The 26,476-nt window shown below is 38.8% G+C and overlaps 2 protein-coding genes across 2 annotated transcripts in view; both read left to right on the top strand.

Moving 5' to 3' along the window:
* Positions 1-463: 463 nt before the first annotated feature.
* Positions 464-20,233, top strand: nin (ninein (GSK3B interacting protein)). The gene is made up of 27 exons (XM_043256230.1): positions 464-673; positions 3,632-3,823; positions 4,115-4,202; positions 5,582-5,754; positions 7,053-7,098; positions 7,173-7,345; positions 7,426-7,569; positions 7,653-7,811; positions 7,921-8,057; positions 8,837-8,977; positions 9,249-9,423; positions 9,587-9,697; positions 10,023-10,112; positions 10,233-10,359; positions 10,451-10,542; positions 11,395-12,473; positions 12,849-14,957; positions 15,315-15,413; positions 15,497-15,548; positions 15,723-15,860; positions 15,950-16,027; positions 16,121-16,267; positions 16,388-16,555; positions 16,655-16,780; positions 17,044-17,139; positions 18,578-18,691; positions 18,802-20,233. The coding sequence occupies exons 2-27, from the start codon at positions 3,641-3,643 to the stop codon at positions 19,015-19,017; spliced, it is 6,261 nt and encodes a 2,086-aa protein (XP_043112165.1). The 5' UTR covers positions 464-673; positions 3,632-3,640; the 3' UTR covers positions 19,018-20,233.
* A 396-nt stretch (positions 20,234-20,629) lies between these two features.
* Positions 20,630-26,476, top strand: part of sav1 (salvador family WW domain containing protein 1) — a 7,977-nt gene continuing 2,130 nt past the window's right edge. Inside the window, exons 1-4 of the mRNA XM_043256135.1 lie at positions 20,630-21,650; positions 22,777-23,235; positions 26,001-26,271; positions 26,361-26,476. The exon at positions 26,361-26,476 is cut by the window's right edge and continues 34 nt beyond it. Of these exons, the coding sequence (XP_043112070.1) occupies positions 21,557-21,650; positions 22,777-23,235; positions 26,001-26,271; positions 26,361-26,476 (940 nt within the window). The 5' untranslated portion in view covers positions 20,630-21,556. The remainder of the gene's footprint in view (positions 21,651-22,776; positions 23,236-26,000; positions 26,272-26,360) is intronic.

Below are 26,476 nucleotides of genomic sequence, written 5' to 3'. Positions count from 1 at the left end.
TTTTGTAAGTTTATATCCCGGCTGCTTTGAATCAGCATTGACTGCCATAGTATTTCTTCCTACTATGGAAGTCAACAGTGATCAAAACAGTCTGGTTTCTTGTAGTGTCTTTCTTCAAAATATCATCTTTGTGTTCGGCAGAACAAAGAAATTCATACAGTTTGAAACTACTTGAGAATAAGTAAATGATGACACAGTTTTCATTTTAGGGGTCAACAATTCCTTTAAGCTTTAATATCACAAAAATACACAACATTTAGAATATAATATAATATAAAACTGTTTTGTTTTGTTTTACTGTATTTCGACGAATAAAAGCAGGTTTGGTGAGCATAAATGACCTTGGAACTGCAGCGTGATTTCTTTTTAGCTCAACAGGTGCGTAGTTCCATCGCTGTCCTGCCGGGGTCGCTGTTGTGCGCCGTGTCGCCGCTCGTCTCCTCCTCTTCCTCTTGCAGGGCCTTTCAAAATCTCCCTGACCGCCCCATTATAATAGACAATGTAGCACACTGACCCGAGCGCTCAGCAGAAAGACAGCACGTTCTCCGCTTTATCTCCGGCGTCAGATCCAAACACACACGAAACGGTTCAGTTTGAGGGCGAGCTTCGGATCAAACCAATGGACGTATAGTAGAATAACGGAGACACGGCGCGCGTCTGTGAAAACCGCCCGGTAAGTTCTGATTGGTTTAACTTTGACTTTATCACACAAATCACAGTCATCTCCCTCGTAGTAGATTCACGCATTAATTCGAATTGAATTTACTTTTATATCGTGCGTCTTGCATGTAGTTAAAGTTTATGTCGTGATTTGACTTGGCGATTCATTTTTGACCGCAATATTGCAGTTCACAACTTTGTTTCTTTAACAACGAAAGACATGCATTAGATAAACGAAGTCACTCGGAGGCGGCAGCAAGTGTGTGTTTTGCGTGTTTAGTGGTGCGTTTGTGTATTTAATGTTGCTGTGTGTATGTGTTGCTAAGAGTCTCTGTTATGGACTGATGACCTCGATCATCTGAGATTGCAGAACTGTAGCCATGTGAGATGAAGGAAGTAGTTTGGGTTTTCAGCAGGCTGTGACACTGTTTCTATCTTGACTTTAATCGTTTAAAAGTCATGCAAAACTAAATGGAAAGAGGTAGAGAGCACAGTGATGGAATGAGCCTTCTGTCTAAAACCATCTGTTTATTTAAATGACTCTGATGATCAGTCTGGTGTGTGTGTGTGTGTGTGTGTGTGTGTGTGTGTGTGTGTGTGTGTGTGTGTGTGTGTGTGTCTGTGTGTGTCAGTCATTGTCCTCTTTGTGTCTGTGTCTCCCTGCTGGACACTTGTGTGATGCTGAAATCTGTAGACTATGATTGCTGATCAATTTTTATTAGATTGCTGAAATGAAGATATTTTTTCTGTTTATTGTAAGTAAATTATTACAAAGAGATTTCCCTGATTTTTCTCATTCTCTTCTTCTAGCCCTATATTGGACCTGTTGCCATAATAAGATACTATAACTATAACTATGCTCGATCATGGCCAACAACAGTGCAGACTTTGAAATATATAATTTGATGTTATGGATTATAATTATATTGGAAAATATAAATAAAATGTATTCTGGCAGTGCGTTTGTTGGACTGTACTTACTTGTGTATTATTTCTTATGGTAAACGGTTGCCATGATCATAAACGTGTGTGTGTGTGTGTGTGTGTGTATCTGTGTATCTCCAAATGTGGAAATATCATAATTTACAGTGGTGCATGTGGCATACAAATAATAAGGTTATGCTCTTTTGTTTTAATTTAATTTAGTTTTTGTCTTATTTATTCCAGTTATGCTCAGTTCAAACATATTTCTTTGTAAACGCAATTTTTGCAAAATATAAAATTAATTATGAATACAATTTGTATTAATTGAAAAGATGGGAAAGATAATGCCACTAATATCCTTTGTGTTATTGTATGAAAATTGATTTGAAAAATAGCCATTTGGTCTAACTTTGTCTTATTTACAGTATTTTACTGTTGATTAAAATAAATAAAGGGAAAAATAATAATAATAATAATAATAATAAAAGTCTCCAGTAATCACAAAAGAATGGAAAGGTCAATGAAATATATTGGTTAAAAGGTTTGGTTAACCATTTATACCCACTACTTTTGTATTTTAAAATTGGTCTGATTATTGATGTGATTTAGTAGTAACGGACGGCCCAAAGTATATGGATGACCCTGTACATTTTTTTTTTATAGTCAAAAAAAAATTTCACATCTTCCAAATATCTGAGTGACTCTGAATAGGTTCTTCCTGAATAGAGAGACACCTGGCCACTCTCAGACATCCTTGTAAGGACGTCATTGACAAGGAGCAGATGGACACCAAACCCCTCCCCTTTCGTGTGTGTGTGTGTGTGTGAGAGTGTGTGTGCACAGCCCAATGAAGAATAATAAATGAATGCACACACTTATATGCTTGTAAGGCTTTCAGAGGGGTCAGGGCTCCTTGGGACAAAAGACACCTGCAGCCGAGTGTGTTTTGATTATGTTCATCTCAGATGTTATAACTTGTGTGTCCTGACATTGGCCTCCCTCATCTGTGCTCGGCTCTGCATTTAGCCCGCAGATCTCTTCTCTTCCTGAGCAGAGGGATTGTGTGTGTCAGAAATAGTGCTGTAGGTCTCTCCATTTTTGTGGCTCAAGCTTTGTTCCATCTTGAATCTTACATACTTTTAATAGCCACGAGCACAAATCCCAAGCTCAAGGATATGATTAAGGTCTAAAAAGACAAGTAGTCGTAAAATATGTCTTTTATTGGATGTTGTAGGTTGTGTTTGCTTAAAGAGTAAATCAAGCATAATGGTGCATGTCCATTGACAGTTTTCTTGGAGGTGTTTGTACATTTAACAAATATTAGGAATGTCCCTAAAAAAATAGCTAATTATTATAATACGTAATGGCTTATAATTGACAATTCATAAATTTGAAGTTTATTAAAATTACCTAAATAAATTACACAAAATACTTAAAGTCAAAAATATAAATAGCTAGTGTCAGTTGGTAACGTTTGTTAAATGACAGCTAAGTTTATCCATATAATGTATATTTATTTATTAATAATCTAAATATAAAAGCAGCAAAAATTGGGCATGCATAATTGAACGCAATACAATTTTGTGTAACACTTGCCAATATCTTGTTCTGTACAGATATGTTGTGCGTCCCTAATAAACATAATGCTGTATACTTATTATTTAAAAAAAAATGGTCACATTAAATCACATAAAATAAATAACTAAAAAAACATTATATATACTCCTTATTCAAATGAAATGGTTGTGGAAATCCTTGGAATGTTGTTCTGCTGTTATGAAAGCTGTAGCCCTTTAATGGCTGACAGCCAATACAGCCTCCTTGGTAAAAGTGACCGGGAGTGAGTGTGTCAAGCATTTGCGCTCGAGCTCGTTGCTGCTCTTGATCATTTTTTTTTTGTCGTCGCTTACTGGTTATTGATGGCTCTTTCTGCATCCTTTTGTTTTGAACCGGAATATGTTGGAGTTATTGTGAGTGGAGGCGAACTGTCTGTAAACAAACCTAATGTCAGTGGACGGGATGTGTGACTCTGTCTGTGTCTCTGTAGGAAAGGCTGATGGATGGAGCGAGGGACCAGTATGAGGAACGATTGAAAGAGGTGTTTGAGAGTTTTGACGGCAGTGGTTTGGGCTCCCTGAGTCCTGAAGAGCTCACCGATCTCTGCCGGGCCCTTCAGCTGGAGGAAAACACACTGAACACGCTCTTGCACACACTGCTAGAGGACCAGATCCGTGCACGGGTGAGAGACCAGTTGCATGCTCATACATGCATTATATAGATTTTATTTCTTTTAGTGATAGTTGTTTTATTTTAATGTTTGTTTTTGGAGCGTGTGCGTGTTCATTTTAATGCTAAGGCAATAAATACTGTTAATGGTCATGGGAATTGAAGTGTGGTTTACATTTAACAAACTTAGTGTTTTGTTTTTTGTACCTTTTTTTTTTTTTTTTTTTTATAGCATCTAAAACTAAAAACAGCATGGTCTTGATAGACCCCAATGTGATTAATTGCTACTGTTTTGATTTTTCAGGTTGATTTTGAACAGTTTAAGGATGCGCTGATCCTTGTGTTATCAAGCGCAAACACAAATGATACAGAAGAATGTCTTGAAAGACCAGGTAACGACCTCATAAGATCTGGACTGGTAACCAAAAGATTGTAGATTTAAACCATATAATGAACCTTGCTTGCTGGAACCAATATTGTTTACAAAGAGACGTTTAAATTCTCAGCTTGATGAATGTCTCCTTAAATTATATAGACGTTCCATTCTAAAAATATATCTTTGGATATAATGCTGTCTAGATATTAATTTTTTAATTATTTTTTTTCAAAATGGTAATATCTATACATACTGTTATTTCACATAAAAGCCACCAAAACTTGTAGAAATAGATGTTTATTAATTCTATATATCAGTTTAGGTCTAACAGTTTCTTTTTGTTTACAGCTTGACTTCTGCCTAATTTATGACAGATCTATATATGTGGCGTGTGTGTGTGTAAAATTGACATTTGGAGACGTAGGTTTGAATGCAGGTTGTGCTCAGCATGTAGTAATCATGATGTAATCAAGAATGTATTAAAAAAACAGCCAGCCTGAGCTGAAGGAGGATGTAAGGTTAAATCTGGATTAAGGAGGATTATTCTGAGAACAGTAAGAGTGTAAATGAAGTCTATTCTATCTTAAAACAAGCTCTTCTCTAATTATGACATCTCACGGTTAATGATGGCAGCCAGGGAATTGCTATGCCGTTGCTACAGGTGTTTGTCTAATTATAAGCAATAGAAATAGTGACGCTTGCCTTAGCAAACATTATTTCTTCATGAATCGTTTCTGCTTGACATCTGGTAGACGGCATTTATATGCACAGTGTGTGTGTTACCCTGGGCCTTAATTAATAAAAGCGGCCTCCATTGTTCATTCATTCCCTCAGTTAAATTTAAATCACAGGTTTCTAGGGTGAAAGATAAACAAACAGATTTTGTTTCTGGAAACTTCCTGCGCTATTATGAACATGAACTGTTGTTAATATATCATGAATGATCCTGTAATAAAATCTGCCGACTTTATGATATAGTTTGTCTAAATTCTATGCTGCCCATAAGTGCTACTCTTCAAACGTTTGATGTGAATGTGATTAAAATGTATATACTTTAAAATTGATCAAAAGTGACAAATTAATTCAGAATGTTACAAAAGATTTCTATTTGAAACAAATGTTGCTTTTTTTAACTTTAATTTGTCAGCATACCCTGAAAAAGGTGCCATGGTTTTGACCAAATTATTATTATTTTTTAAATCCTTCTGAATCCAAACCTTTGAACATTAGTTTTGTTGTTGTTGCTGGTTGTTTTCTGTGTGTTATTTTATATACCATTAGATATCACCTGAGCAAATGTTGTAAAAAGTATTTTGAGCCCTTGTTACATGTTATTGTGGAGGAATGTATTAATTTATGTATAAATGTTGTAAGAGTTCTTAATCTCTCCCTTAGATTCCCCAGAAGTCCAGCCACGTTTTGTGAAGGGCAGTAAGCGCTATGGCCGTCGCTCTGCTCCGGAGTTCATTCAGACGCACACTGATTTACACACACGCGCTGAAGATGAGGAGGCGAAGGATGAAGATGCTCAAGAGAGCGATGACAGGACTGTACCCAGGAAACGTGAGGTAATAAACACTCACATGAATAACAATGAAACGCAAATGGTTAAGCCACATTCTTCTCATTTGGATTCATCCATATCTGAACACACAGATAAAGCTGAAGGTTAAAGTTGCGATTTTCCTTTAGAAACAATTCAAATTATTCAGCCTCAACTAGCTCCAAAACACACAATCTGGGGGTCTGTGTGTGTCTGTCTGTGTGTCTGTCTGTGTGTCTGTCTGTGTGTCTGTCTGTGTGTGTGTCTGTGTGTGTGTCTGCGTCTTTGCACTCTGCTCTGACAGCAGTTAATGAGATTTCAGACTCTCAGAAGAGACATCCCACTTTAGAGCAAAATATCAAGCAATGACGTCTCGCGTTGAAAAGCATTTTATCAAATTCATGCTGGCTTGTGTTTGTGAGCTTTTGTGTGCGACTTTGGCCACGCTTTCCAGCAGGTGCACATTAATACACACTGCTGCTCTCTCTGGTAGTCCAGTGTGTGAACAATCCTCCGGTTCTGCAAGAGCAGATGTGGTTGGGGAGGGGGGTTTGGGGAGGGGGGTTTTCAGTGGATGAACAATGACCCGTCCCCACCCCCTGAATTCCAATGCACATATTCTCCATCTGCTCCCTGCACCCCCAGAAATTCACTCTGTCCATATTTGATCACACACACACACACACACACAAAATGATCTTGACCAAACAATGGGGAAGTAGTTGATTGAGTGAGTGGCTTTTTTGTTTCACAACCTAGTCGATAGATATGTCAAGATATTTCTTCATATATGTACATGTATGTGTGTGTGTGTGTGTGTTTATTAGGACAACCTGCCTAGAAAATCACAACTTTTAATTTTCCACTAGTCTTAATACACTATGTCACTATGGAAGACTTAAGTTTTAATAGGAAAAATAGTGAAAGTCTTTAGTGATTCGTTTTATTTTTTTTTTAATTCGATGCTACTGGTCATAGACCCAGAGATCTGCTTTTTGGGGAAGAATGTGTTCCTTTAATGTGTGTGCATCTCTGAGGGAGAGAGTGGGAGAGATCGAGTATGTGCTTGCTGTAAAACTAAATTTTGTCTCAAATCTTGAAAATGAGCTGTCATTTTTCTCATATTAATTATTGTATTTATTTGTTTGGCCAAAGTCATTGTGGGTTTTTTTTTGGTTATTTTGCTGTTGCAAGACTTGAAATAATAGAACTGACGTGATGTTGAACAATAAGAGTTGCCTGAAAATAATAACAGCTTTAGAAAGTTCATCAGCCAATCAGATTCAAGCATTCATTTTTTCTTTTTCATTTTATTTTTCACAGCGCTGGAATGCTGACCTCAGCATTTCTGAAGAGTTTGAAGCAGAAGGTAAGATTAAATACACTTTATTAAAAAAAAAAAAAAATCCCTTATGGAAGACATTTACACTGGATTGTGTGCAGGTCAGCTGCACCTCTGGAACCCAGATGAACCCAGCACACCACGTGGCAATGCACTGCCACTCTGTGACCTGGAGGAGCGTATCCATAACGCTTGCCATCAGCTCTCTCTGCCTATAAACGGCACGGCCACATTGCAACAGCTACACACTCTCTGCCAACACATAGGCATTGAGGTATTTTCCACGACCACGACCTGATATGCTTTAAGCAGTTAAGTCACGTTAACGCACAGATTCTGTTCGAATGTTCTCAGGTGGGTGAGGATCTGTTGCAGTGTGGTGATGAAAGCGCAATAGATGTGCAGGAGTTCATCTCATGCATAATAACCCATAGCAAACCCCCCACCCCATCAGCATCTACACCCTACAGACATTTAAAGAGACTCCATTCCACTCAGGTAGTACACAATAATAGGCCGTGTCTGCAAAACATGCCTGAGTATAAGTGTTAAACCTCGTTTCTCCATCCTTTTCTTCTAAGTTTGATGAGTCGGGTCGAAGGATCTCATGTGCTTTGAGCAGTACAATCGGTCTGCAGGTGTTTTCGGATTTGGATGACGGATCGGGGCATGCTCCAGTGGAAACTCTGCTTTACAGGTGGATGGAAGAGGGAGTGGACAATAGCTCAGAGATCTTACAGGTAACGCACACAGACTGAGTGTCTGCACAATTCTGCATTTCAACTGGGATGTTTGTAAAAAGCTTTTATATGTGTGTGTGTGTGTGTGTGTGTGTGTGTCTGTCTGTAGGCTCTGGATTTTAATCTGGAAGGTAAAGTGAATCTATCTGAGCTGACCGTTGCTCTCGAGAATGAGCTTCTGAGCACTAAGAACTCAATCCACCAGGCGGCGCTAGTGAGCTTTAAGGCAGAAATCAGACATCTGCTGTGAGTCCATGTGTTTGAAATCTGGTGCATTTTAACTCTCAGTTCATCCAAACTTGGTCTAGAACTAGAATGCTTCAGCATACTACTGCATGATTCATATTATTAATTTGTATGATCATCAAAATAATTCATTAAATCCTGTTTACCCTAGTTCATCATTCTAACTCGCGCTAGAATCTTAGCTATTCTCGCTGCATCACACTAGATCGCTTCAGTTTGCTCTTTACACACTCTCATTATAGTGTTTCTCAGTCAAGGGACCAGGACCCACTAGGGGCCTTACCACAATTCCAAGGTGAAGCACAAAATGGTTAATACTGCAAAAAACTAAATGTAAGAGGTGGTTAATATTTTAATATACAACATATATATATATAGGATACAGGATGTTTTCATTCACTTAGAGCTTTTTTAAACATTGCATGAAAGGTCAATTTCAAATTTATTTAAAAAAGAAATTAAGAAAAAGTTACCTTTGGTAAACCGTAACTCTGCCTTTTTGCCTTTTCAGAGCAGTTTATTTTTGAACAAGGAAAATTCTAAGACTCATTGAAGATGACTTCATTTAATTATTCTACTTACCCCAGCTTGCTGTTCTGACTAAAAACTAGTGTTTTCTCTTACTCTAAATACTTCTTTAATCCAGGTCATTATTCAGACTCGCTCAAGATCGTTTTTTACACACATGTGCTCATTATTTACATTCACTCAAGATTATTTTAGAACCTTTAGAGATCCGGTTTGATCCTAATGTTTCATTCTACTTCTTTGTGAGACAGTGAATGTGTTGACGTGGAAAGGCGTGAGAAGGAGAGGATTCGTTTTGATCTGGACAAAGCAGAGAAGCTGAAATCTCAGCTGGCATCTGAAGTCGATGACCATCATGCTGCCATTGAGCGCAATAACGAACTCAACCTCCGGTAACCTTTCACCTTCAATCAGCTTTGTTCATAAATGAACCCGAATGACTACATGACCAGAAAGCTCAAACCAATTACTGCTCTGCCTGTCATCTGTGATGTTTTCCACTTTGTGTTTGTGTTTACCTGCAAAAAATGCTGCATAAATACAGAAGGCTTGTTCTGTGGACATGGTCTGCGCGTATGTGTTTGTGTGAGAGCGAGAGAGAGAGAGCATGTGTATTCATGTCATGTGCATGAGTGTTAATGTCCATGCATGCAATTTAAACAGGAAGTTGGAGCAGGAATATAAAGAGAGTATGACAGCTCTGAGAGCAGAGCTTAGTAAAGAGGTGGAGCTTGTGCAGCAGCAGGCCAATCAGCAACGAGAAGAGCTTGAACAGGAAATTGGCAAGATGAGAGACGATGAAACCTTTCTACGAGAACATCTATCTCTCACCATTAAAGTAATCAGCATTTTGCATTCTTTTTTTGGTTTGTTGTTTTTTTAACACCATGAATGGTCTGCTACATGCTTGCGTCACATTCCTGTCAGCCTGCCATTTTAATTTGATTCGAATTGCAAAATGTGTTGTATATCCTTGTCTTCAATAACTTTCTGTTGTGCAGGAGAATGGGCGTCTGGAGTCTGAACTTGTTGACACCACAGAGAAACTGGTGGAGGCAGAAAACCAACTGGACAAAGTGCAAAAAAACCTGGATGGTGTTTTAAAAGAGAAGGTACTGGAATAAGCACAGACACATCTGTACTGACCTGAGGAGAATCTTTCTGTAGTATGCTATCAATAATGACATTACATCAAACACATCTGTCTTTTCTGACATAACTTTCTCAAGCCTGATAACATTCATGCAATATCAGGTCTTAACAAATCTATTTATATAAGGTCTATCTATATATATTTTTTTAAATGTATTTATTTCAAGACTTCGAATAGCCATGTAAATGCGTAATTATGGGGCTTTTTTTATTTTTAAAGATATACATTGTTCTAGTTAAACTTTAGTAAATCATGAATAATGTGAAAATGCTTTTTGTGTGTAGTTTGGTGATTTGGATCCAGACAGTGCTGAGTTTTACCAGCAGGAGGAGCGTCTGAGACAGCTGCGCAAGAACTATGAGGAGCAGTGCAGGGTTTGTAACCTCTGTGTTTCTGTTTCTTTTGTTTCAGACATATACATAATATACATAGTTCTATTATACTTATATATTATACTTACTCGTTCAAATTCATATATAAAATATGTGTTGTAGGAGTTGCAGGATCGTATAGATGAGCTGGAAGCTCAGCTGGAGGAATATCAGACTTCAGGTCACACACCCTCAACACGTCCCGGACTGAGTCTGTCTGATGAACTGGCCAGCAAGAGTCTAGACCCAGGTAACATACATGCTTAGTTATACTCTATACTTTTCTATAAGATGAAACGCTTCTGTCACTCAGCTGTACTGTTGTGTGTGTGCATTTGTAGGTTCTCAGGATAAGCAGCCATTAAATATGAGTCTAGAAACTGAGATGTTACTGGAGCAGCACCAGCGAGAGATAGAAAACATCAGGGCAATGGTGAGACACGTGCACATACATGCTAAAACTATTAAAAAAATGTACTGCTGCTGTATTTGTGAACTGTATGAAACCAAAGCATATCTGTATTCAGATCAGTTAGAATTTAAAATCGTTAGGTGAACTTTTCCTTTTTGCTCAACGACTTCCAAATGATTCACCTAACAATAAATTTTTTCTAAACCCCTCCTTTGCATGACTTTAATCCGTGACACTTTTCACAAGACTGTGATGACGCATTAAACGGTCAGCATCGTAAATCCTTTAAAGTGTTTAATATTTTCATTTTTTAATTACATTTTAATATATTATTTGTATTATATTTCCTTTTGCATCAAAGCATCTATGGGAGGGATGATACATTTGCCATTGTTCACTCCTCTGACTGCTGTTATCACTCTCTCTTTTTTTGCCTTTTATTGGAAACCACTATTGTGGAGTTTTTTTTTTTGCTTTTTTTAACAAATGGGAATGCAAAAAATATATTTGTGGTACTCTCCTATTCACTGCTCAACCCAACTATGACAGTCAGTGCTTCTTTGTGTACCATTACTATAAAAACAACTACTTTTAACTCCCCAAAAAGCCGCACCTGGGCAGTTTGGTGTGCTAATGTTTCATGTTGATATCAACATGAAACAGCTTAAGATTTGTTTTAAAAATGACTCATTTTAAATAACTATGAGCTGACTCATTCTTTTCAGAGACAATAAATTTATACACTTTGCATGATGTTTTCATTCACCTAGAGCTGTGTTACACACTGCATGAAAAGTCATTTTCAAAAATCCATAAAAGGGGCATTTTAAAGAATAAATTGACACTTCCTGTTGGTCTCTGATGCTTCTGTAGGTTCATGAAGAAAAACGCAGTGCAGAGGAGGAGAAGAGTCATCTCTCACTGCAGCACCAACAGGAGGTGCAGGTTTTGAGGGAGGAGCTGGCAACAGAGCAAGAGAGAGCAAACCGTTTGGAGCTGGAAATTACTACCCTCAAAACTCTCCACCAGCAAGAGCTTAACACTCTCATGCTGGAGGCGCAAGATGCCAGAAGCCGTGCTGAACAGCTGGAAGCAAAGGTGCAAATTCTGGAGGAAAAACAGACTGCCTATGAGGAGCAGATCAGAGTGCATGATGAGGAGATAAGTCTGATCAAATCTAAGCACCAGGAGGTGCTGGAGGCCAATCTGCAGGAGCAGAAAGAAAGACTGCAAAAGGAGAAGGAAAAGGAGGAGAAGAGACTTAAGAAACAATGGAAAGAAGAGCAAAAGAGCTATGAGGAGGTGCTGTGTTCTCAGCTTGAGGAGATGCAGCATAGAACAGAACAGGAGTGTGTTGAGCTGGAAAAGAGGCTCAGGGAGCAGTGGGAGAGGGAGAGGCAGGATTTAGAGGAGAACAGTAAGGAGGTACTGCAAGCTGTGCTGGAGGAGAGAGAGAGGAGGCTCAAGGAGCAATGGGATCGTGAGAGGCAGGAGCTTGAGGAGATCAGTAAGGAGACGCTGCAGGCTGTGCTGGAGGAGAGACTGGAGAGGGAGAGGAGACTCAGGCAACAGTGGGATGAGGAGCGTGCTTCGTTAGAGAACAAACATCACGCTCTGCTCCTGCAGCGTTTGCAGGAGGAGAGGGAACACCTCCGCTCACAGCAGGAGGAGACCGAGAGTATTATAATAGAGCACTGGGGCAGAGAGAGGGCTCAGCTGGAGAAACAACATGAGGAGGCGCTTCAGGCCTGTTTGGACCAAGAGAGAGAGAGACTGCAAGGAGAGAGAGAGGAGCAGGAGAGGAGGTGGCAGCAGGTGTTGAATGAAGAGCAGAGCCGGATGGAGGAGGTACACAGGGACGCCATGCAGGAGCTGAGTGCCAAACACAATGAGGAGAGAGAAAGGCTCAGCAGCCTTTTGGAGAAGCTACGTTCCGATATTGCAGAGCAGAGGTAAGACACACTAGTTAGAATTACTAACTTGAAAGCTTTTGTTGTTGGTTTTTTTTTATGTGAAGACATTTTAATTCCTTCTGAAGCTATTTTCTTTTTAAGGTGCATTTTCTGTAGCAAATATTTTTTGTCTTTTTTTTTTTTTGTTGTTTTTTTGTCTATATATATATATATATATATATATATTTTTTTTTTTCCCCAGCAAAAAAAAAATCTTATTATGTAAAAACTTTTTTTTCTTCCATTGTACTTTGTACATTGTATTGTGGGAATTTGTCTTTTTGAAACATACAAAACGTCTATCTAGCAATCTAGTCGGTGTGTATTTCTTTTAGGAAATGTTTTAAGCTGTTGATGTTGATTGGCCATGTACAGGAGAGAGCTGGAGAAACAATTCTCCCAGAGACTTGAAGAAGTGGAAGTCCGTTTCTATGGTGACCAAGAGGCAGTGTCTGAGCGTTTTCAGGTGGATGTACATAAACTTGAGCAACATTACCAAAGTGAGATTACAGCAATTGCCCAACAGCACGCTGCAGATCGTGCCCACTGGGAGGAGGAGTCAGAGGCAGCCACCAAGGAGGCAGAGCAACAGAGAAAGCTTTTGAGGGAGGCACTGGACCTAGAGAGGGAGGAGCTCCAAAAGGAGCATCAAAGCTTCGAAGTTGTACACGCACAAGATATTAAAGCTCTTACAGACAAGAACCTACAGCTTCAGGCTGAGCTGGAGGCCTTTGCCAGTGCTGCTCGAACCAAAGAAATTGAGCTGAGTCGCCAACTCAATGAGCTGCACAACCATGTGCAGGATAGGATGGAGGCCAAAGACCTGCTGCTGGCACAAGCAGAGCACAAAGCCACTGAGCTGGAAGAGATGCTGAAGCAGGCTGTGGATGACTTCATCCAGGAGCGAGCAGAGCTGCAAAAAAGTCTGTCTGCTTTGGAAAGCAGGCGAGAGGAAGTCATTTCAATTTCTGAGGATATGGAGCTGTTAGGCAGAATCCAGAAAGGTGAGGAGCTCCTCTGTCAGGAATTAAAAGACGAGAGAAAGGCACTGCTTGCAGAGAGAGATGCACTGGCATTGAGAGTGGTGCAGTTGGAGGAAATTGTGTTGCAGTTGACAGGAACCACTGGAAAACCTTCTCAGGAACCTTGTGTAGAGTCCACCATAGAAATCCCTATGGAACCCAGTGGCGATGACCTTGAAGAAACTTGTGAAGAATCCACAATTGTGTCCTTTGATGAACTCAATGAAGAAACTGGCACAGAATCTACTGAGGAAGTCAGTCCAAAGCACGTCATATGTGAGGAGTCTTCTGTAAACAGAAAAGATGAAGAGGAAGCGGATAAAGTTAATGACCCAGACTCTGATATTTCACAACTACATAGATGCCCAGAGGTTGATGTTACAGATGACATAACTTCAAACTCTTGTGCAGATGATAAATTAGACGTGGCTGATGTAGAATCTAACAACAATGCAATAGAAACCCCTGATTGTCCTAAAGAAGAGAAGGAAGATGCTAAGGAGAAACTCTGTATACCTGGAGTGGATGGTTCTGAAGATACAGAACTGACTGAAGAACTGAATGTTAAGAGCAATAGCACAGAGACTCCGAGAGATGACACTTTGAATATTGCAGAGGAGTATTATTTGAATGGCACAGAAAGAGAAGGCAATTTATCTGCAGAATCTGATGATTCCTATAACCAGGAGAGCTTGCAACACCATGAATCCCCAAGCAAAGACGACACCCAGGCTGAATACAATGACAAACCAGTTGACCCCGAGACTGAAGAAAGTCCAGAGGATGGTATCAGCATTGCAAGCCTTGAGAATGACATGAGGGCCTATGTAAAGGAGGTTTGTACCCTAACTATAGTGGATACAGAGCAGGACAAAGTTGCTGATCTGAGAGATGTGTGCATGCAGGAGATCCTGGACCTTCAAGAAACGGTAATGCAGTACAGCAAAGCTATAGAATGCACTAGCTCTCAGTTGCAGAGTCCTAAACGGCTGGATCCAGAGAAAGAGAATATCACACCCCAGTCGGCAGTCCCAAATGAAAATGTACAACTTGCTGATTTAAAAGCCTGCTTTGAGCAAAGCATCCAAGAGAACTTGCAGCTCGTAGACTGCAACAGAAAACTCGAGAGTAGAGTCAATAATCTTGAGGACAAGATGCATATAGTCCATGAGCTCCACAAACAGCTAGCGTCGGTGCTGGAAGAGACTGCACGAGTCCGAATGGAGAATTCCAAACTAAAGGCTCTTGTCCAGGAACTTGATAAGCAGGATAAGGGGCTCCAATGGGACTCTGACTCTTCCGATACTTCACACAACTCCCAGCTGAAAGAGAAGATTGCTGCGGTGACAGAGCTTGAATTCTTCTGCATGGAGTTTGAGAAACAGAACTCGCATCTACGCAGAGCACTTGCTGATCTTCAGGGCAAGTCTGTTAGGATCCATGAGCAAATGCAAGAGAGGAGGTACCATGTAATGGCCCCTGTGTCCTACTACTGTAGATCAGTACCCTCCTCTCTGCTCATCCCATTTGCTCCCTTTTGCTAAGTCGCTTCAGCTTGAGTACCTTGTTGTAGACCCTGCCTTTTTGCAGAGATGGAGACCCCTTTACCATCATTATTCCTTCGCGCAACCTTATGGTGCAATTGTACTCAAGTTTTGTGACGAGATCTGCCGGTGTTGTGAACTGTTGCATGTCTGTTTTGACCCAACCCTCTAAATTTTTTTCTTTTTCAGTGCACTGTGGTGCATGTTACACCAAGCCTAATGCAAATTTAGAGTTTAGTACTACCAAATAAATTTACAATGCACTCTTTGTTTAGAACTGAAGTTTGTCGTCTGGCTAAAGAGAACATCATTCTGAGGCACAAGATCTCAACAGTAAGGGAGGAGGATTTGAGAGAGAACCAGGATGACCTGCAGTAAGACATGCACGCTGAGTTAAGTTTTTCTTAACTGTCCCATTTAAGAGCAGATTAATGATGTGCTAAATGTCTTTGTCTAGATTACATCACATCAAGCAAGGGAAGAGATCGGTACAAGCTCTCAGGAGACAAGTAAGATTTAATTCCATTGTATAGACAGTTAACTTGAACTTTCTCAGATGGAGGTACTTCAGAATTAAGATTTTTTTTATACACTTATGAGGTTGTCATCTGTCATTTTTATATTTAAAAGTACATTTAAAAGTATTTAAATGCTTGTAACAGACTTTATTTAATTTTCTTCAGCTCTCTGAGCCTCGCCGTCTAGGACAGCAGCTAGAGGAGGAGAATTTCTTATCGCAGCAGAATGCAGATCATGTACTTCGACATGCACTCCAGGAAGTGATACGTCAACATGACAGCTCAGCCAGTGACAAGAATGGGGTATAAAATGGTTTTAAATGTCACCTTTATAATAATATCCTCAAGTTTGAGTGGTCTTTTTCAATAGACACTTACACACTCCCTTACAGTTGTCTGACCGCGAGGATTTTGGTTCCAGAACAGAAAAGGAATTGCTTAGATCAGAACTCAATCGGTGCATAGAAAAGGTATCAAAAGCACATTGTTTACTTTTTGGTTTGATTTTGTTTTAGTTCTGCATTGAGGTACTACTTTGGAAAACATCTCTTGGTTTCCTTCAGGTCATGTCCATGGATTCATCTTTACAGACGGTCACTCAGCAGAATGCTCGTCTAAAATCTGACCTACGCATCACACAGCAAGAAAGAGATGCCCTTAAACAGGAAGTGATTTCGTTGCACAAACAATTGCAAGCTGCCAATGAGAAGGTGAACCAGAGCTTCTGTTTTTTTTTCTTTTTTTTAAGATGTAGACACTGAAACAATGCTTTATCTCTCCCACCCAATGTAATTATTTCTCTTCCATCCTTCTCTTTTTTTCCGTATCAGTTGTTGGAGGTTTCTGTTGTGTCTGCTAGTCAGCAACAAGGAAGGCGAGTGTGGGCGGAGCTTTCTGGGCTGATGGAGGCGGAGCATGCCTCACTTACAGAGGAGAACCAGCAACTCAAGCGTCAGATAAGCGAGATGAGCTCAGAGGTGCAGTCCTTAAAGGAGCAGGTCAGAGCATGTTTAATAAACACCTCTGACAGCCATAGAAAGCAACTCATGATGAAGTTGACGTTCTTTTTTTTTTTTTTTTTTTTTTTTTTTTTTTAGATCCGCCATCTGGAGGCATTAAGTGTAAAACACAGAGGACTTGTAAAAACTGCAGATCAAGAAAAATCAGTCTTGAAACGTGAAATGGAGGCTTTGCACGCTCAGCTGCTGTCAACACGGAACAAGGTTTCCTCAATTCTCCAAACCTTTTTAAACATTTTAGTGCTGGTCGAAGTCATGCCCTAGCGGTTAGTCTTAATCTCTGGGTGCTTGTTTGTTTTGTAATTACTATATTAACCTTAAATCGTGTTTCACATAGTAGTAAGAATTAATAAAATCAAGATGAAGCGCTGGCTTGCTTGTTTGCTGCCTTAATACATTTGGCATCACTTTCATATCCACAAACACTTGTTCCCTCATCATAACACACTGTTCCTCTGTGGTTTTAGGCTCAGATGGCTGCAGTCTTGCCTTCATCTCCTCTACAGTTGCCAGGGGAACAGAGAGGACAGCACCATAGCGACGGTCCAGACTTCATCATGCAGGTAACAAACTTCCACCCAAACGTTCACCATCACGGTCAGGACAAGATTTCTCTCTGGGTCAGTGCATACTCTGTAACTGTGTATGCGCAGCACTCTCTGGGGAATATTTACTGTGTGTCTGATCCTTTGGTGAATTGGGATAGCTGGGTTTCTCTGTTGGTTTGCTCTAGTCAGGAAAACAGTCGTCACTTCTTGTATTCACACTCATGTGGGCAGCACTGGGTCTGTTCTTTCTGTAGAAGCAGTGTTAGTGACCTCTATTTGATGATGTTCCTGGTGTGTTTGGGGATTTATCTGTGCAAGTCTGTTTTATCACAGCTCTCTGTGTGTGTGTAGATATAAGACGTGTGTATATAGCGCTGTGTATGTGTTTCTACAGGTGTAAGAGCTGTGACATCATCACTAACAGACATAGAAGAATTGCAACCTGTGACATCATCTACCCTTTGAACTCTGACCTTTAGTCTGTGTGGTCCAATCACCGATCCGTTCCTGCCAAATTTGGTTGTTCTTTTTTGAATTGTTGGTGGTCAGTGTAGCTTTGGAACTGGTAATGACCTGAATCTGCCACAAGGTGGCATTATGCTGCATGTGTACTCTCAGCTGTCAGTTGTTTCTTCTTGGTCCAGATGCTGCTACACATGGAGTAAAATAGGATTTTCCCATTTAATGCCATTTTAAGGGCAGTACAATCTATGATTATGAATACATTTTAAGATCTTAAGGCATTTAAATAAGCAGTATTGTTGTGGTTTGTTTGTTTTTTTTTCGCACTCCAGTAATAATGAATGATTGTTCTGAGAGAAATCCATTTGTTTGTTTTTTTTATATATTTTTATTTAATTTTTTTAAAATTAAAACCTCAATTCATTACTTTATCTACCTCTACATGTTTTACTGGACATTTTGTCTCTCTGATTTATAATTAATACATTTTATTGATAGATTTATTTGTTGTTTATTTATTGATGATTTAATTTATTGATTTTTATTTTATTAGTTAAATGGTGTTTAAATTTGTTTAAATGTGATATGTCCTTTTTATTTATGTTTTTTTATGTATAAAACTGAGTCCAAATAAACTATTAAGTGAAATATTAAATGCTTACTATTGATTCTGTGACTTATTTAAATTTCCCTTATTTTTCACTATTTATTTTTTTTAAATTATAGTTCTATTTTTCATACATGTATTTTCATTGCTTTTATATAATATATTTTAGATTCTTTGTTTGTTTTGCTCCTATATCATCTGTTTTACATGGGTTATTTTAGAAGTTATTTTTATAAGGACAGGAAGGTACAGAAGCCACTCAAAGTTAATCATGTTATTCTAAGAGCAGTTAACTAAGTATACATAGCTAAGGCGGTGGATTTCCAGCAGACCAATTGACCTTAATCTATCATGACCTCTAAACTCGATCTGTATGCCCAGCAGGACGAGCGGGAGGTGGCACTGTTACAGATGGAGGAGAGAATGGGAGAAGTGGAGCTCACGCTCAGAAACCTCAAACTGCTTCTACAGGAGAAAGTGTCTCAGCTGAAAGAACAGGTACAGAAATACACAAACATCCCCCCCTGAACCTTTAACACATTCTTCACGATGCATTTTACTCTGTCCAAATCAGACTTCCAGCATAACCGTTCTCTCTGCTTCTGTAGTTGATCAGGAACAGTGAATCGGATGTGTTGATCAAAGACCTATACGTGGAGAATGCTCAACTGCTCAAAGCCCTGGAGAAGACAGAACAGCGTCAGAAAGTAGCAGAAAAGAAGAACTTCCTCCTAGAGGAGAAGATTTCCAGCCTCAATAAGATTGTCCGTGACCTTGGCCCTTCCCCACTGACTCCAGCGCCCTACCACTTCACGCGCTCCTGATTTTTAAACTGTATTAGACGTGTTTAATCGTAAAAGCCATTCCAGTATGATTTTCTACTGAGAAACATGTTCGAGCTGCTCTTTATACATCAAGCTGCAAAAAAGGACAGGAAACGCAAGTAGTCTTGTGCAAGGCTTGTGCACTATACGTATGCTCTGAAGCCATACGAAAGCTTTGTGTAGTGAACAAACTGAAATTAAATTATTGGCTGAAGATCTTCCCGTCTGCCGTGGATCCCAAATCTCCTTCCCATTCATTTTTATTACTAGGTGAAACTTTCCATTAAGTTATTGTTTTTATTGCTTTTATCAATTTAAGTGTATAGCGTTTTTTTTTTTGTTTGTTTAAGCCATACTGCAATGAGTCTGTACCTCAAACTGCATCTAGAAGGAGGTCTTAAGGAATGGTGAAATTCCTTATACCTAGAGAAGCTTGTCCAACAGCTGAGGCCCCGTGTTCACACACACACACACACACACACATGCACGCAGCCGCCTATCATTACATAGTTGTAGTGAAATGCAAACAAGGTCAATGATTCCCTGCATTTCAGAGAAGGAAATTAAAGGGCAAATGCCACAGTGTTTCTTCACTGTTTATTTCTGCTTGTTATAGTGCATTTTATGTCTTTGGGATTGTTTAGTTAATATAAACCTTTTCACTTGAGAATGTGCACCGAAAACATCCCATACTTTTACTTTAGTTGCCGCAGGACTTTGTGCTTTGTATTTATTTTGTGTACCTATTTTTCATTTATGAACTGTAATCATGTATTATGAGCACTGTGAATATGAATAATAGGGAGTTTAATAAAATATTTATGTGGAGTAAAAGAAACTCGGAGCTCGGAGATGTCAGCCTCGTGGTAACCACTGTATAATTTGTGTGTGGAGAGCAAAATTGTTGGTTATGATGTTTCATTTCAGGCATCTCTCAACGAGTGCAGTTTACAAGCTTTGATGCTTTGGGAAAAAATGCACAGAGAATTACAGGCATTTAAACATTTTGAAATTGCATTGAAATATGTGTCCTTATGTTTTTAGAATTGTAACACAGCCTTAGGTGAAGTATGATATATGCTTTACCAATACTTGTTATAAAAATAACGTTAACTGTACCCTTTAAGTGTTAATTGTGTAACACTTCGTTCAGATGCAAAAACACATAAACATTCTTTTTTTTGTAAAAAAATAAAAAAAAAAGTAGTTTAGAAAACACTGCGTATGAGTTTTCATTTCATTAGCGTTGTCAAGCGATTAATCGTGTCCAAAATAAAAGTTGTTATATGTGTGTACATTTATTACGTATATACAAATACATATGTATATATTTCAGAAGAAAAAATATTAAATATGTTTATAATTATATGAATATAAATATAGACTAAAAACAATATATCAAAAAAATCAATATAAACTGTATGTATGTATATATATATATATATATATATATATATATATATATATATATATATATATATATATAGTACACAAGACGTACACATTGTGTAATTTATATGCGATTGTTTGACAGCACTAATTATATATGTGTGTGGAGAGAGAGAATAGCTTAGATTATTTATATTTATCATTTATGTATTTATTTTCAATTTGTATTGTCTTTATGTCATTAAATCCCACAGAAATAAATACATAATAGCTTATATGAAACATATTATATGGGATTTAATTTAATCTAATTTTGTGAAGGTGAAGAAATGTTTTAAAGGTTTCAGGCTCTATTTTGTGCCCTGTTCGTGGAAAGTACTTCTTTCCGTTATATTAAACCTAGTGTGTTGAATGAATCGCCACAACTGTCCTGCTAAACCACAAAAAAAATGTGAAAGATAGGGGAAAAAAGTTCGAGAGTCAAATATTTCCCACAATGCTTTGCTCCTACGAGGACCTGGTTTAGGGAATGCCTGATCTGGGATCAGGTTGCCGCGAGGAGGGAGAGCTCCAGAGACAGTTGATCAGGGATCATGCGAAGGGGCGGTTAAAGTTACATTTTTTTTAAAAAAAATCTCATCAATATGCGTCTGAACGCAAGATTTGTTTTGCGACGCTAGTACAACTTTTTGAATCTGAAAATAAAGTAAGCTGGTCTAGGATCAGGCAGTTGGAAGTTATGGATCCGAAACAGCTGATCTGAGATCAGGTAGCGAGGAGGATCCAGCGAGATCTGATCTCGGATCAGAAGGACGTTGAGGGCTGGGTTGGGTTGGACATATTCAGCTGGTAAAAGTTTTCTTGCGCTTTTCTCGGGGAGTAATTTGAACGGTGCGCACGGGGAGCGCTAATTAATCATCGAAAACCGTTCGTAATGTTCGACTAGACACTCAAACAATCGACCCGTTCGCTGAACGCAAACTAATCGCCTGTGTGTTTATGGTTTCAATCTGTAGCCATGATGACTCCAAAGTAGCTATCGGGCTAAACGCTGCGAAATGGACTCGGTTTTTAGTGTCAGTGCGAATCTAGATCCGGATTTCAGGATGAAGCCGACGTCTAACCGGTCCGGAATCGTGTCGGATTAACGATGCTCTCTAGAAAGAAGAGTAAAAACGAAGCGTCCAAGCCAGCAGAAGTTCAGGGCAAATATGTGAAGAAAGAAACGTCCCCGCTGCTGAGAAGTGAGTATCTTCAGTCCGTCGTCCTAACAAAACCCACAAAATAGAAAATAAGCCATTAAATGATCAACATTATTTATTTAATGTACGCATTTTGGCGTTTGAGTTTTTGAAAATAAAGCGCAATTCAGATGCGTATGTGTCATTAATTAAAACGTCTATACAAGTCAAGCTTCGTTACTTCACTTGAACAACTGACTGAAAAAACATGCCCACTGTCACACACTCTTTGTCAACCTAATAGACCTCTATTATACACCTTTGAATACCTTTTTTAAAAAGATAATGCGTCGTACATTCATGTTTAAAACATCTAAATGTCATTGCATATAAATATCCGTCCGCTTCTTAAAATATCATACTTCATAGTTTTCTTTTGTAACCAGGAATATTTTGACACACTTAACCCTATTTAAAAAATGATGTGTCATTTTAATATTATTATTAAACTATGATTTAACTTCCATAACCGGATTGGCACAGCTACAATAGAGTACCATTAAAAATGTATACTTTTATATTTTACCCCATGTCATTTTGGATAACCTCATATTATTAGTATTGTCATTTAATGTTGCTTGGTTCTTTAATTGTAAGTTAAGGTATCAGGGTATATTTGAGTGGACAGTAAGTCAAAGTAATCACCAAAAAAAAAAAAAAAAAAAATGCCCGATTAGACCAAAATATATGTTTTACATAATATAGTCAGACTATAATATAATAAAATTGTTCAATACAAGACTTCTACTTGTATTGGAAAAAATGTAGAAATCCTATCCTACCCAAAAAATGTAGAAGTCTTATTTTTATAAGGAAAAAAAGTGAGTCTTGGGATATTGGAAAAAATATTGTAATCCAGTCAATTATTTAAAATATTATTTAAAATAATTATTTAAATAATATTATTTAAATACGTAATATTATTTTTATTTTAGAAACAGTAATTCTTAAAAAGTAAAGAATTGTAGTAATGAGCAACTTTGTTTTGCTTCACTGATACTCATTTCTGTATAATAGGATATAGAAAATTTCATGGCAGAATTTATTCTAAAATTTACAAAATAAATATTGCACAGTATGTTTTAATCCACTTACCCCTCTTCTGCCTCTCTCATGGTTTTTGTTCCAGATTTGATGCCATCGTTTATCCGGCATCCAACATTTCTTCGCCGCGAGCCGCCGTTAGTGGAGCCAGCTCCAGCCGGGGTGTCTGGTGCAGGTCCATATTCCTCCGGATCCGTTGGGGATGTTAGCGTCCCCAAAAGTTTCCTGCGCAACGCCCCTCCACGGACCCCCCTCGAGGTGTCGCGCAGGGAGAGTCACCGGCTGTCGGCGCCACCTCACCTTCATCGTGACTACTCTCCTTCCTCACCCTCTTACATGAGCGACGCTGGTTCAGTAACAGAGAACGGAGACGGCGGCCCGTTTTACTACCCTCCAGAGCCCTACTACAATAACCAACCCAGGCGAGCGCGCAGACCAGACCACTTTAATGAGAACTACAGGTACTACGAGCACAATGAACTTGGCTACCCACAAAACCCAGGACAGCCTCAGACGCCCCAGCCGCACAGTCGCCCACCCCCAGGTGAGTAACACATCTCGCATGCATTATAAGTGATGAAATAACAAACATGGCTGTTGTCACTCCGTACTATAAATATACACTTCCATGATCTGTTTCTATTTATGACATTATGTGCTGTTGTCTCTATGAGACTATTTAGTCTCCTCTGTCTAAATCAAGTATTGACTCATTTTGGTCATCCAAACCCCTTTGTATATGTCTGTGTATGTGTGTGTGTGTGACCCTGGATCACAAAATCAGCCGTGTGGCATAGGGATATTTTGTAGTAATAGCAAACAATGTTGTATGGGTCAAAATTATATTTTTTTTACTTTACATTTTTTAATTTTTTTAATCCCTCAGATTCCATGATTTTTTTCCTCTTTAAACAAACCATGTGTAAATTTAAAGCTTTTAGATTATGTATAAATCATAATGTCCGGTTTTCCGGTCCTGGGTCAAATACATGCATATTAGGGCTGTCTTTTTAATCTAATTTTTAATTTTTTATTAAAATAATTTTACTATGAAAATACCCTCAAAATATTGTTTACAGCTATTTTTTGTTAAATGAGAAATTATCAAATTTTATTTGATTTAGCATAAAATGTATTATAAATAAATAAACATTTAGACTGCAACAGCCTTGTGGTTAAAACTACAACACAATATTAACTTTTTATTTACTGAACTGTTGAATAAATCACGTTTAAACTGTTTGGGATAAAATCTCTACTCGTGTAGGCAATGCTGCTCTCCCTGCTCACGTGGTATCCCTTATTCTATGATATATGACTCAAAAATATCTTTGCACCATTATCTTGAATTTTAGAGCATAACTGCATTTGAGATGTTGCCTTGCATCATATTTGTCAAAAGTCAACTTTATGAAATGTAAGCCTGGAATACGCTACTCAATTTTTGCCCTGATTTTACAGTTAAGACAAGCTAGTTGAGGAAACGTCAGAGCCTGTCTGCAGATTAAAGCTGACCGATTCCACAGAAAATCGGGTAGTGTATGATGGTCACAGATCTCAGACTCCATCCAGCCGGAGGTTATCAAACATGTTTGATATTTCAGCCAATTTAACACATTTGTTTTCATGCGTCATGTGTCCCCTAGCAACAAGAGGCATGTTAAATGTAATTCATAGCTGTGATGGCGAGGCTGATTTAACGATAGCGTCACGATCATAAAATTTGTACGGTTAGAGCAGCAAGCTGAACTTAGCCAATCTACCCTGCCTGACTTAAATATCATCAAATTAATTTTGGCAGTGCTGGAGAGAAGAGATAGAAGTGATCAGCAGATGTTCTGAGGGATGACATTCCCCTGGAGACTGTCCAAAAGTTAAATAAATCTATAAGGAGGGTGTAAGCTGCATTAAAAGCAAACATAAATATACATTTAAGGGGTAGAAGAAATGTTTGCCCTTCGAATACACCTTAACCAGCCACGACGAGTGACATGACATTTTGCTGGTTTCTATTTTTGTAGTGGCATGCCCACCCTGAAATTTCATTGGTCCTAAATCTTGTTGCATAATTAATAAATACAAAACTTCAGATATGTTCAGATTCACTCGCTTGGTATGACTGATTGCTTGCGTTGTGGACGGATTAATCGCATGTTAAAACCGTAGCTTGCTATCTGGTGAGAATGTCTTTTTTGATGCATTTATTTCTTCTGGACAGCTTTATGTGTACGTTTTTCAAATACGTTTGGGATATGTATATATTTGCGGGTGTATGAGTCAGATGAACCTCTAGAGCTACTGAGCGCGAGAAGAGATGTGAAACCGTAAACTGATGTCAGCACACAGTCCAGCTCTGACTCTCACAAACACACACACAGTTCCCTCATAAACACATGCTCATGATTAAAGCTGAGCGATAGAGCTAAAATCATTATACATTATACATAAAATATTGTATTATATTATGTAGCTTGTATCTTGATGTAATACTGTTCACAATATATTTTTATGGTCTTGAAAGAGCTCTGTTATGACTACCAAGGCTGCATTTATTTGATATAAAATACGAAAAAAAACAGCAGTTCAAAATGTACTGTTTACTAATTAAATAATTTATGTAGTTTATTCCTGTGACGGAAAAGACGACTTTCTTCAAAAATCATTCTAATTGCTAATTTAAAGTAATGTTTCCAAATATTAGATTATTAAGATTATTATTACCGTGATCATTTATTTTTTTCCCCCAGAATTCTTTAAAGAGTATAACGTTTAAAAAACGTAAAATGAATGTTTTTGAGTGATGCAAACAAGTCATTAGAAGAGATTCATAAAAATGAATGACCAACTCTAACAGTATTTTGTTGCTAAAGTATAAACAAGAGACAAGATATTTACAGTATTACTCATTTTATATTTTGCCAGCCCTGCTCGGTCCATGATTTTCCTCTGTGCACACTTTTGCTCAACATACACACACTTTCTAGGCTGTCACTCTCCTGTAGTATTTCACACTGTGTGTGAGAATGACAGAAATGTGGATTTTTCTTGGTTGCCCTTTTCTGCACCGTACGCTGATGTTTTTTTTTTTTTTTTTTTTTTTTTTTTTCTTGTGTTGAACTTTTCATGGTCTTCTGGGGATTTTTGCTTTATATTTGACCCTGCAGCTGTGACTTGTTGTTTTCTCCCCATCTCTCTTATCGCTCCACCTCCTTTGTGTTCAAATTAAAACTAAAAACAGAATTCTGATATGCACAGAATCGTTTCCTGCATGCGGGTCTGTAATACTTCCTTGTGTTTGTTGATTTCTAGCAATCGGCCGTGTGCCAGCAAAGTCGGTGGGTAATCTGACGACCGTGAGCGGGGAGGAGGCGGCTCTTCCTCCTGGCTGGACTGTTGATTGGACAATTCGAGGCAGGAAGTACTACATCGATCACAACACAAACACCACTCATTGGAGCCATCCGCTGGAGAGAGAGGGGCTTCCACCGGGCTGGGAGAGGGTGGAGTCAGCAGAGTTTGGAGTGTATTACGTTGACCACATCAACAAACGTGCCCAGTACAGACACCCCTGCGCACCCAGGTGAGTGCCAAGACCTTCCAGTACATTCTGAGACCGTTTAGTGCCGTTTAGTTTTGTGTTTAAAATACACCATCTCTGCGCTTGCTCAGTGTTCCACGCTACGACCAGCCCCCTCCCCCTCCAGTCACCTACCAGCCCCGCCCACCAGAGCGCAACCAGCCCGTACTGGTACCAGCGAACCCGTACCACACAGCCGAGATCCCAG

The sequence above is a fragment of the Puntigrus tetrazona genome, chromosome 13 (genome assembly GCF_018831695.1).
Source record: "Puntigrus tetrazona isolate hp1 chromosome 13, ASM1883169v1, whole genome shotgun sequence".
NCBI lineage: Eukaryota > Metazoa > Chordata > Actinopteri > Cypriniformes > Cyprinidae > Puntigrus > Puntigrus tetrazona.
This window is presented reverse-complemented; position numbering and strand designations above follow the sequence as displayed.